This window comes from Miscanthus floridulus, unplaced genomic scaffold (assembly GCF_019320115.1).
Source record: "Miscanthus floridulus cultivar M001 unplaced genomic scaffold, ASM1932011v1 fs_896_2_3, whole genome shotgun sequence".
In the NCBI taxonomy this organism is placed as follows: domain Eukaryota; kingdom Viridiplantae; phylum Streptophyta; class Magnoliopsida; order Poales; family Poaceae; genus Miscanthus; species Miscanthus floridulus.
In genome coordinates, this window is record NW_027097421.1 from 20,375 (window position 1) to 33,374 (window position 13,000).

Sequence of the window (13,000 nt, forward strand, 5' to 3'; positions counted from 1 at the left end):
CAATGATCCATGACTGCTATACTTCCGTAAGATTTCTGATTGCATATGGTCCCAAGATCTATCCATGTGCTGACAAGTCCATTTGGGAGAAGGTCCAAGGAGTTCCTGTTGTGCTTCCTCCTCTGTACGAAAAGAAGGTGGGCAGACCTCCTAAGAATAGAAGAAAAGAACTAGTGGAATTAGAAGAAACTAGTGGAACAAAAATGTCAAAGCATAGAATGCAAATGACTTGTAGCTACTGTGGGGATCAAGGCCACAACAGAGCAAGCTGTCAGTTAAAAAAGTCAGGAATAAGGCCCAAACTACAGCTTGTGAGGAAAACTATGGAAGAACCACAAGAAGAGGACGCTACACAGCAAATGGATGACAACTTAGATGAAGAACCAGTGATTACACAGGTAGTATGGACTGACCAAATATTTTACTCACAATAAACCAATTTTACACTATGCTTGCACACCTAACTGTCTATGCTTGTAGGTTGCCATTCATTTTCTAGAAACCAACACACCACTACTGTCACAGTAAACAAACACTATGCTTTCATAGCTAGAATAAGAGGTAGGACACTATGCTTTAACAACTACTATTGCCACATTTAACAAACACTTGTTTTCTTTCAGTCTTCACAGACCAGCAGCATGGTGAGGCAACAGGAACCCATGCCAGCCTCTGCATTCATTGGAACAAACCTGCCAACCATAAGACCACTGCCACCAACAACTGCAACAAAGCTGGGGAGGTCAACAACATATAAGAGAAGTGCCAAGCAGGATGACAAGTCCAAAGGTCAGCAGAAGAAGGGAGGAGACCCTAAGAAGAAGAAGACCTGATGTCCAAAGTCTTTAGACCACCAGTAGAAGATGACAAGTCCTTTTGTGCTTTTGTGTAGTCTTTTTGTGCTTTTGTTCAGCACCAGCATAAGGCTTTAGATTGTGCTATACAATCTTTTGTAAAGCTTATCATGGCCCCAGAACAATGTTTGAGATGGTAGCAATAGTCTTTTGTTTAGATCATCACATGAATCATTGACCCAAACAGTGTATGTGCACATAGATGCTATTACTGCTATCAGGTAAACTATGAAATAGATGGAAAATTGAGATAAAAAGGATGGTTTCTATTGCTTCTGATGTTCACATTACACAATGAGTACTCTTACACATTTGTGACTGAGTTTATTTGTACAACTGAACAATCACAACTAACACAAGTGCCAACACTACACACAGAGAGAACACATATCACATTCAGCAAACGAACTACGTCTTGGTCCTTTCTTTGATTTCCTTGAGCTTTGTTGGCCACTGCATTGTCCATCAGGCCAGCATAGGGACGTAGGTTTGATTCTCCTTCGGACTGGGCTTCACATGTGCCATTGTCGCCTTCCTTCGGCATCTTTAAGATGTGTTTGATGTAGTCTGCTTCTCAGTAGAAAAATGGACACCCGCTGCCATCCCTCTGCCAAAATAACCAAATCCAACTCAATTGCAACAAGGACACAGCAATCCAAGTGCCAAAGATTTGAATCATCAAACCCTAACTCAACTTATGGTCTGGGCAACAGTAGAATACCTTCCCTGCACTCCATGGCTGTGTGGAAACGTGCCTCACCACTATTCGACTGCCGCATTCGGTGCACAGGATGAGGGGAAGGCCACCCGCACACCTATTGGAGCACGACATGCTCCCTGGTGGCGCCATGGATTAGATCGACAAGGCGGCGGCAGCGGCGGCTTGGAGAGTGAGTTCGAGCAGAGAGACAGAGATAGAGAAGAGAGGAGGGAAAATGGATGATATGAAAAGAACTAGATGACCTCTCTACTTATTTGAGGATCACGCGCGGCTCACGTGCACTTGGACACAGTCAGCGTCACGCTGTCCACGTCACGTCGGTCAAAACCTTGTTCCGATGAGTTATGGACCTAAATGACATACTTTAACAACATTAGGGTGTCAGAAGTACGATTTGAGAGTTTATGGACCTAAGTGACACCACAAGATAAGTTCAAAGGTCTACGCTGCATTTATCTCTTTAAAAAATATTTGTCACAACCTGTTCCCATAAAAAAAGAGGCCACAACGAATTGCCCCTTGTAGCAACGGGAATATTTTTTTTTCATGGCACGTGATCCGGGCTCAGAGACTAGAGAGTGAGAGTGCGCGCTGCGGTCCGCCTCGTGTTCTTTGGTTGGGTACCTCAGAGTGTGACCCCACATGGATGGACACATGGTTAAGCTGCCTCATGTGGTGGATCTAGATCACCTTCAGACATTGAGACCCATCGCCCTGTTCGCTGGTTGGTTTCTAGGCTGGTTTGGGCTGGCTGGTGCTGATTTATTGTGAGAGAAAAACACTGTTGGCTGGCTGAAACCAACAAGCGAACAGGCTGCATATATGAGTGGGCAACACTGGCGGAGCCAAGGGGAGGGCTGACAGGGGCCATGGCCCCCCCCCCCCCCCCCAATGTTTCCAAAAAAAAATAGTATGACTTAATATTTTTTATTTATATTAAGAGAGAGATTATATAAAATTCTTGTCATATATACCTATTAATATCTTCTAGATAATATAATCATACAAAACATAACTAGATAATAAAATTATCGCAATGAAAAAGACCGAGCCGCTCCCTTAAGTATAATTCTTGACGGCCGGTCCCTCCTGAGTATAAATCCTGGTTCCGCCACTGGTGGGCAAGTGAAGATGGATGAATATATATATGTCATATATGGCAAAAACAAGTGAATCAAGTGCGTGATAATCTGGCAAAATTTTGGTTCATGTTGATCCGATCTGAACCTACTGGCACCACCAGCTATCGTCCAAGATCCAGGGCCATTTGCTAAGGGCAAAGCCAAACTTTACGAGTCGAAGCTATAGTAGTTTACGCCACGGCAGGCACCGCTACCGCATCGCATGCAGCGCGAGCAGACTCTGAAAAAGGCAGAAACAGACGCTGTGCCGTCCAAGATCCCGGAGATTTCCCGGGGCCGGTTCGCGCAGCCCCTTGGTGATGCGGCTGCACACTTGCACGGCACGGGAGGACGCGTGGGGGCTGAACTGGATAGAGATATGATGTCAGCCTGTTCGGTTGACTCGTTCGTATCGTTGTGGATTCGTTTATGTGAGAGAGAAGTACTGCTGACTGGTTTATTAAAACAGTGTCCATGTAAGGGGGCTGGCCAGCCCAGCCAGCCAGCCAGCCAGCCAGCCAGCCAGCCAGCCCCAGCCGAGCCACTTGTGCGCTTTCCGGGTCGTCGTCGTCGTGCGCGTGGCTTTGGACACGGACGCAGTCACGCAGGGCAGCCCGGGCGAACAACCACCCACCCACCAACGCTCCGGCTCGCTGTCGACGTCAGATCATCCGCAGCCATCCGGGCAACCGAGAGGGTCCAGTCGATTGGAACTGAAACTGACCCTGGGTCAGGAGTCAGGACAACGGCACGTCCCCCGCGGGACACGGAAGCCTCTAGTAGACTCTAGAGAGCGGTGGCGGGTGACGGCGAAAGCGACACGGGCAGGCCGCGCGCGCTTCGTGCGGGTGCTTGTGCCACCCGCTCCGGCGGCAAGCGGGCAAGCGGCCGGCAACTCGGCAAGCAACCGTCCGATGCGTCGCCTAGCCATGCCGTCCCTTGGCTGAAACGAACCCAAGCTCCAGCAGCATTCCTTATCACAAACGCAAAAAAAAAAAAAAAAAAAAACTCCAGCAGCATTCAGCCAAACACTGACACGCACCATGCGGGTTGAGTGCCAGGCAGAACAAACGGAACGCAACTCACATGATCATCTGCTGAAGAAGGATGGGCAGCACAAAAAATGGATAAACCAATAGCTGTACGCCAGTATGCGATATGCGCATGATACATATCACGAGAATAGAGCAAAGTAAACCCCGGAACAACGCAAGACATGAGCCCAACAGTCAGGTATTGTTTCCTCACATGATATGGTACGGAATTCGTTCACAGTTTCACAAACACGGAACAAAACATATAGCACGGGATCATTCCACCGACACATATGGCATATGCAATGCAAGTTAAACCATCACAATCACTGGATGCCTCTACAGTACCTAAATCACTATCTCGCCAGTAGTAGCCAGCCGCCACCCGTCCGCTCTTCATTTGTCTCCACGGGCTAGAGCAATGGAGGACGAGTGCTGATAACATGTGTATGCGTCACAGCGGCAATAATGGCATCTCCCCGGCCGGCATGATACTGATAGGTTCGAGCAGTTCAGAAGATGGACGCTATGCCAATGGCCCGTCCCTCCGCACCCGAACACGCTCACCGTTGAAATGGATGTACTTCCACTTTTTCAAGTATTTCTCAAGGACGTGTTTTTCTTTTTCTTCTTGGCCAAAAGCCACGAATGCTTTTCCAATCCGTCTCGCTGTATCCTCATCTGGACGCACCCCTAATTCCTCCATGTCAGCATATATCTGAAATTGGCAACAAGAACACATTAAGACTTCAGAGTTCAGGCATCTCTTTTTGAACACAAAGGCTAAGTTACAAATCCTTTTTTCTTTTTTGAGATTAGCTAAGTTACAAATCTGACCAGCCAGCTAGACAGGTGTTGCTAGACCACATACAAGGAATTGTTTCCCATCCTGTTCCCATATGACCTGTCAGTCAGGCTGAATAAGCTGTCCATTAGGCTCCATGACCAGTGCTAGATGGGTGACCATATCCATATGAATACTGGTTAACCTTTCTAAGAACATTGAATGGCATGTGACTTGCATAATTTTCAGAACTTAAGCATCAGTCAACTCATAATTATGGTTTCAATGGAAAGATTGACTCATAAATTATTATCATAGAATTATTCATGTACCAGTCAACAAATATAGTTGAAAATGAGTAAGATATACCTCCAAAACTTTATCTGGACGTTGGCAAATGTCATGCATCAAGATCATCCGAGAGAACAACCTCTTGGGCACTGAGCGTGTATGAGTCTGTATTACAGTATTCCAAATTGACTCAGCTTCATCTACCCGTTTATCCATAAAAAGTGCGAGCAGAAGTGTATCATATGTTGTCCAAGTCAGCACCTGGCCTTTGCTCATCAACCACTTGGTTACCTGTGAAAAGCATTGGCATTCAGCAGGTGAATGGCAAAACTAGTTTGTTATCAGAAACTGTGATAACAGAACTCCAGATAAGAAAACCTAAACTATTGACTTGCTAGCAACTACTATAGCTTTTGTCCATAACAGTCATACCTGGATTATTCTTAGCCATTGTTGTCGCCTTTTCAACATCCCCAAAGCTTTTGCTGCTGCTATAATAGGAAATTCAGGCTCAAAAGCACTCCACTTGTCCAATGCACCATAAATAGCTTCTCTTTCATTTGGTAACTTTGAAACCTAAAAGATATGGTTCCACAGACTGAACTGTTGAGAACACGTCAGTTTCTTAAGCCTGATAGGATGGTTTTCACGGTAACTAACTACTATTATTAATCATAGCACGGGAAAAGAGAAATATGATAACAGAAGAAGCCGTTTGTTAAACTGTTTTCACATTTTGAGGATACGATAAAGTGATCCTATATCTTACAGTATCCTCTCTTTTTTTTTTCAAAAGATCCAGAATTCCGGTTTGATTAATAAGAAGGAGAGCAAGTGTATATCTTACAGCATCAATAAGACGCAGAGCCTTCTTCCCTGACCCAGCTGTCTCCTTCCTGATCCACAAATGCTGCTGCTTGTTTGGTTTCTTTGACACCCTATGACATAATAAATGCAAATTAATTTATTAAATGATAAAGAGCAGGTCAAAGTGCACATCGTTATCTCAGAAGCAGTTGTTGCAAACCGAACAAATACTGATGATGCATGAAGATGTGAAGACCATAAGGGGAGGCCAAACCAACTAATTCCATTAAATGTGCCAACATTTCTGAAAGCATCTTTTGTTTTTTTGCAAAACATTTTTGATGGATGGAACCAGCAGGAAAATATAGTAGCTTATCTGACAGGCTACACATCTAAAACCGTAAGGACGACTAATTTCTAGCTGAACACTGATCGGAGTGAAAAATTATGCAGCACGGAATTCTTATGCCGATCTACATAACCCCAGAAGTAGAGGTAACACAAAATGGCACAATGCAAAGTGCGTACAGTTAATTCATATGCACAGTAAACCCAATGCAGTTCCTCTGCATATGCTAAACAAAACAACCAAATACCGGCAAGGCAGCAGTATCTCGAGAATCTATAGTGAGGTGTTCACATCATGTACCCCTAATTCGACAACGAAGCTTCTTCTGACAATACGGACACAAGAAAAATCACAGCGGTATTCAACTACCTCGTATGTGCCCCCTAAACCATCCGTGTGCCTTGAACCGGACCATCAAATTGGACTAGGAAAAAAAAAACCCAGCTTCTACGAAATGCATTCCATCGACAAAGCAGCACGCTCGTAGTCGTAGAGCAAGGTGACGGGCAAGCAGCACAAGAATAAAGAAGAAACATATCCCCAGTTAGCACTTACAGCGCCCTGCTGCCTGCGTCGCGGTTGGCTCCTCCTCCGCCACCCTTCCCCCTCCCCGGCGGCTCCGCGGCGAGGCGAGGCACGAGGCGGAGAGCGAAGGCTCCCGCCATGGCCTTGCCCTTCTTTCCTCGCCAAGCTCCGGCGAAGCCGGGGATTGGCCGAATCGGATAACGTCTGGACAGCGGCGAAGTGGGGCTGGGACTTCGACTTGGGTAGTCGGGTTGGGACTTGGGAGGTCGTAGTTTCGGGCTCTCGGCTCGGCTAGGTCGAGACAACAATGTGGGCCAGTGGCCTCTGGCTCCTCAGTAGCCTGAATGAATGTATATAGTGGGCCGGAGCAGCTTCTGATTTGGTTTAGCAAATTGGGTCTGATCTGGTTGAATGTATAGTGGGCCTTGGATGGATCGAGCTGTGGAAGAATGTAACAACACGGATTATGCTGCTACGGACAGTGTCTGGATTACGAATTCAGATAGTAATAGAGTGCATACAAGAACGATAAATGGAATTGGTCGCCGCCGGCGAACTCGAGCCGCAGCTCGCCACCATCTACTACCGGCGCGTTCCAAGACAAGTTCGAGTTCGCTAGGGGTTCACCTCTTAAACGAGTTCGCTTGCAGCTGTTTCCAACAGCACATCACCAGAAGTAGCTGGGCTTGGGCTTCTTCTACTTCTTCCAGCTTGGGCCGTGAAACTTTGGGTTGGCCTTCCTAGCGCGCTTGCTCCTTTTCCCTCCTGGGCTTGCAGGTACCTTGCGCACTATGACAAAGAACAACGCGCATAGGACGGCTCGGCTCGTCACGATCTCTCCAGTAAAAGAGGAATTGAAGTGTTCCTCGTAAAAAAAAGTTCGGTAAAGTAAGAATGAACACCTCTCTTTCTCTTCAAAAACAAAAAAAGAATGAATATCTTAGGTCCTCAAACTTTGAGATGTCGTACACTCGTACGACGTCGGGCCCGCTAGGCATGCTATAAAGCTCTGCTGCCTTGGAGAAGCAACCTCGAATCATATCTTTTTATCATGGAGCTCCTTTTTATCGACTAATCCCTTTCATTGATTCTTAGTACTTTTCTGGGAAAAAAAGAAACATTCGTTTTCAACTTTTGTTAATCGCCTACGCAAGGGACCATGGCCATGCGAGAGAGAAAAGGAATAATCATAGCGTAGTTGCGTGGCGCTGAGGCCTTGTCAGCCGTACAATGTTTGTGCCAACGTAAATCTTACGCGTCCGTGCACAGGGAAACACTCATTCAGTCTCAGATAAAACAAAAGCGAAGCTCAGACTCCGGAGTTTGGATGGTTGCGCCAAGCAGAACCCTTTGTCGCTTGTTTTGGGATGCTCTGGTGCCGTGCTGCGCGGACCCCGTGCTGGGGCTCCATCGCCAGAATTTCAGACGACCAGATTCAGTCTCTTCAGCAGTACGAGAGTCTGACCACTTGGTTGTCGGCAATGCCGGATTTGTCCGATACTTTGTCTCAAAGTCAGTGTACACTGTCTTTGTAGAATGAGATGAACGGTATCTATGCACTCCATCTGTTCTTTCGTGAACGGTGATGATTCACAGATCATAAACAACACCACACCTTGCCTGCCCAAACTTGGATCTGGCAGATGAAAGACTGCGCTTCCATCTTCCCTCGCAGGGGCATGTTAAGTTGTTAACAACATCATTGCACGCTAAGGAGCATGAAAGAAAAACTAAGCATCTCAGCATGAAAGAAAAACTACCTGTTCGCTTGGCTGATAAGCCATGATTGAAAGTACTGTTGGCTGATTTGTTGTGAGAGAAAAATACTGTTCGTTTGCTAATCAGCAGAGAAGTACATCGAAGATACCTTGGCTGATTTGTTGTGAGAGAAAAATACTGTTCGTTTGCTAATCAGCAGAGAAGTACATCGAAGATACCGGAAGGCTATGACAGGTGTAAATACATGAGAGCACAAGAAAATTGTAATTAACATACAGCTACAATCTAATGTCAATGTCCTCTGGTCTGCACTTTAGGAAAACTAAGGGTACAGCATCATGTACATGTACAACAAAGGGCATCCTTTCTGGGAAAGCAGACCAAGTAATTCACTATATATATATTTTCATATTTAAGAGTTGATGTTTACTTCTGTCCTCCTGAAAACTTGTTGTCAGTGCCACGCAGAAGCAGATATCAACTTCCTGTTCTTCCAGCCGAGCAGCATCGCGCCATCCTTTTCCTCCAGGGTGTACTTGTCCGAGTAGCAGGCAAGGAGCTTCCTGATCACCGAGTTCACGTACGAGCTCAGTGGGTATGGTCTGAACCCGGCCATGGTCAGCCTTGACCGCCACTTACCCAGGAGCTCGTGCCTCTCCACCCGGTCCTTCCCCTCGCAGGCGATGATGTTCACAATGTCCTTCGCGAGGCAGTGCTGCTCCACGTTGATCCGCTCCTTGTTTTCCCGTGGCAGATTCGTGTCGATCGACTCAAACATGGCTGAGTAGTAGTCCAAGGTCTCAGTGAACCGCATCAGGAACGGGGTCGTGTTGGTGTGCGACTCCTGTTCCACAAGTGTGGTCACCTTTGGAGACAGACCTTTCACCATCCGAAGTAGCCCGTCCCGTGGGTTGTTCACGTCCACACTCTCATCTGGGGTGTGGTGCAGCTGCAGAGTGAAATTGACAGCAAGTGCTTCGCCTGGCCTGATGTCGAGCAATTCTTTTGTAACTTCAGTTGCATAAATACCAGGCAGAGGGGTAAACTCCAAAGGTATCTTGAATTCTTCAGACATGCTTTTCAACATCTTCCCTACAAGATCCAGACCTTCACCACGAGCATACTCTGACACTGGATCATCTATTCCAGTGATCCGCACATGCGGTGGACCCCCAGGCCTTGCAGCGAGCGCTTGTATCAGTGTTATCCATTGTGTCCCTTGAGCAATCTGGAAATCAATTATATGGATTTTGTCCTCATTTCTTAATGCCTCTGCAATTGCCCCATTGGCAGCCATATAACCAAACTTGAAGTACGGACAGATATTATATAAAATCTTCATGTAAGACAAGAGTTCATTACTCTCTGGTTCACGGCACTTCAGAGCACGATATATGTTTGTACCTGAGTTTGCATGTCTAGCAACCAAACCCTCAAGAAGGTAAGCACCTAACCGCTGGATTGGCTCTCCAGTAATTGATACAACTCCACGAGCTTGCTGAACAAGGTTTAGGAACTCATCTATCCTCTCCTCACTTGATGCTTCAGCACACTTGGTTAATAGCTGCTTCACCATGCTCTGCGGATCCTCCCTTAACTCCCTTAGCCGTTTCTCTGGGCGGAATTCATAGCTTGCTGTGGGGTATCCAGATGCAAATTGTGGCCGTACAACTCCTGGTGATGGCTGCCTTGATTCATGACTCCATGTCCTCGACCGCTGCCTCATCAGCTGAGCAGGTTTATGTTCCTCAAATTCATGCTTGGTGCTAGTGGCTGCATCCTCAGCATCAGGTGCCATTAGAACAGTCTCTATTTCCCGTAAAGCGTGTTGCATATTATGCCTTGATGTTGCGTACAATGGATCAGGTCTCACTTGGGTGTTCTCCCGAAGGATAGCTGCTTGTCTGTATGAGCTGTCTACTTCCAGTGGTGATATTGGTTGTGCTGAAATGGTTTCTGTGGAGCTCTGGTTATCTGGAGTATTGCTGAGAGCAGACAAATTATCACACTCAAGCTGGGATGAAAGAGGAGTGTATGGGGAGCTGCTGAACTCAGACTTCAGTGGACTAGCTGGCCAAGGAGTGTTTGCTAAGTTGTCTGTAGGAAATTCGTAGAAGACGTTAGCACCAGTTAATCTGTACTTTAACAACTGGTGCAAGTCCATAATAAATGAATGGGCATTAGTTGATCATGACCTGTACACAGCAGAAGATAAGATAGTATGAGCAACTTATCTCAAATAAGGACATTTGGTTTAGCAGTTCAACTTCAAGAATATAAATCCAAAAAATGAAGAAAAGACGTAGGCAACAAACAACAAACAATGCAAACGACTAGCACGGCTTAATAAAATCATATGCAGCTTGGAATTCCCAAAATCCTCCATACAAGACAATTCATGAGGATACGTCTACTCATGCTTCAGCTAACCAAGTAAAACCACACTATCAGCATGCAAACAGCAGGGGTACGTGGTTTTCATGCAAAAGATGTAACAAGGTATATTAGGTGGGAAGCTCTGAACTATTGCTAGCTATATCAGCAAAATCAATGGACCTTAATAGCCATTACCAAGAAGTTTATCCTCCATGACAATAATCAGAATATATGAGATGAGCTTAAATGACAAGTTCAGTGTTTCCTTACGTCCAATATGCTACGAGCAGATCAATCAAACAAACTACTAAAAAAAAAGTATAGGCACATGCACTCATACAGATAGTTCCAAACAGCTACCTACATATCATGTTCACTATGTTAACAAAGTGCTAGCAGTGGAGGAATAGTAAATCTGTTTTGACAACATAGAAAAAATTCTTCATGGACCATCATTGCAAATTACATTAGCATCTTGGGAATTCCCATGTTACTGAGATAGCTATCCTATTTCATTAGATCATCAATCTGTGTCATGCAACTCCAAGGGCCAATCAATCAGCCAGGACCCTTTTTTACAAAATATCTCAATTGCTTTCCAATAGTCCCAGTGGCTCCACCATTCTACCCTCAAAATCAAAGCATCCTTATAATTAAATTTGTGTATTCAGAATGTCAAAATCAAGCAACAAAGCATCAAACTAGATTCTACAGAGGAACACAAGAAACGAAGGATGGTGTTTAAGTACCAAGTTGTCGTACTCTCAGGAAAAACAAGTATCATCCCATAGAAGAAATACAACCTAACAAGGGAGTCTGGAGACCAAACATCACAAAACATCTGACACCTACTTCAGCACAACCATGGCTGCTCCGATCATTAAGTAAACAAACTCATACATTCTCTAGTTGGTGGAAGAGCATTGACTACACTATTTGATAATCAATCCTCTAGACCAAACTTAAGCAGTCAAAGATTCATTATTTGTTGAAGGAGGTTGACCAACTCTGTTGTTTGACTACCGGTCTATTTCTCCCCTCTGAATTCCCAAGAAAGAACTCCCGAACAAAAGTTTGACCAATCAACCAGCTGAATCAACGTCAACTTCGTCACTAAAACATGAAGCCAATTTGCATAGTCTCTACTCTGTCCAGTAAGAAGGTTTGAAACTTGTAGGATCCTGGACCTTGTTGGATAATGCAAAAATCATAGTAAAAAGACCCCCATGTCCAAGAAGAACCTCGATATGTTCTTCACAATCCTATGGGATACTTTACTCAGCGAACCAAGAGATTGTCATCGAGGGTAAGTCAAATTGACTAATCAGGTGAGGGATGACATTTTCTAAGCCATGTCCTAATCAAGCACACAGATGGATACTAAGTTTCAGTCCCAGCAGCGGAAAGTATGTGTTGTTCAGAATCAACTACCTGTTACTACAGAGGCGAGCTACTGTATTCTTCCCTAATTCCACAGATTAGATTTCAATTTCTACAAAGTGAACGACACGCCAAGCTAAACACAGAAAAAAAATTGCATCCAGCGCAGTTATACCAAGTGAAGTACGAGACGAGGCAGAATTAGCGCCAATTCACCAACTAAGCACGGCAAAATTGACAGCAGTCCTCGTGACCCATTTCCAGCTCTCCCTCCCGCCCAACCCTAACCCCATCCTCAGCTCCGTTCTCAGTCGCGCGACCCCAACTTCGCCGGATGCGCCCCCACGACCGTCCGTCCTATCGCCCGCTACGTCGCCGCGGCGGCCGAATTGGCCGAATGAGCCAGGCCGCTACCCGAATGCTCACATCTCTCAATCCCCGGTAGCGCAAAAAATCCCCAAACTCCACCCTCCCAGGCTGATCAAACAGTCCCCCAAAAAAATTCCCCCAAAATGAAAACTCAACAGCAAGCAAAGCCAGCAGCGCGACAACAAGCAGAGAATCCAGCGAGGTACAAGGACGAGAGCTCTCACCTCCTCCGATCCGCACAGCCCGATCCAACTCCACCTCCACCACCACCGCGGCACCACCACCTCTCTCTCTCTCTCTCTCTCTCTCTCTCAAGCTTTTTTCTTCTCTCTCTTGTGCTATGCTAGTTCTCGTGTCCTAATCCTTCTCTTGCCTGCGCCCCCTCTTTTTGTGTGCTGCGAATATTAATTAAATATCTTGAAGAGAGAAAGGGAAGACCCCCAAGTGCCACGCCTTATATACCCCTATCCCTCGACGGCGACCGTTATCGCTCCGCCTCACGCCGTCACGGCCACGCTCCTCCGGACGGTCAGCGATCCCGCGTCGCCATAGTGGGCCCACCCGCCAGCTCCTGGTCCGTCCACACACCGTCCGCCCCGTAACAGACGGCCTGGATGCAACCGGTGCAGGGACGTGGGCGCGCTCACGTGCCCGGCGAGCGGCGCTGGGG

General features: G+C 46.2%; 2 protein-coding genes across 2 annotated transcripts; both read right to left on the minus strand.

Annotated features, from left to right (window-relative positions):
• Positions 1–3,913: 3,913 nt before the first annotated feature.
• On the minus strand, positions 3,914–7,264 carry LOC136533480 (pentatricopeptide repeat-containing protein At4g18975, chloroplastic). Its single transcript, XM_066526023.1, has 5 exons — positions 6,517–7,264; positions 5,653–5,743; positions 5,238–5,381; positions 4,884–5,096; positions 3,914–4,448 (listed from the first exon to the last, which is right to left on the minus strand). The coding sequence occupies exons 1-5, from the start codon at positions 6,624–6,626 to the stop codon at positions 4,257–4,259; spliced, it is 750 nt and encodes a 249-aa protein (XP_066382120.1). The 5' UTR covers positions 6,627–7,264; the 3' UTR covers positions 3,914–4,256.
• Positions 7,265–8,446: 1,182 nt separating this feature from the next.
• Positions 8,447–12,733, minus strand: LOC136533479 (chitin-inducible gibberellin-responsive protein 1-like). Its single transcript, XM_066526022.1, has 2 exons — positions 12,555–12,733; positions 8,447–10,400 (listed from the first exon to the last, which is right to left on the minus strand). The coding sequence occupies exon 2, from the start codon at positions 10,367–10,369 to the stop codon at positions 8,660–8,662; it is 1,710 nt and encodes a 569-aa protein (XP_066382119.1). The 5' UTR covers positions 10,370–10,400; positions 12,555–12,733; the 3' UTR covers positions 8,447–8,659.
• Between the last annotated feature and the right edge of the window lie 267 nt (positions 12,734–13,000).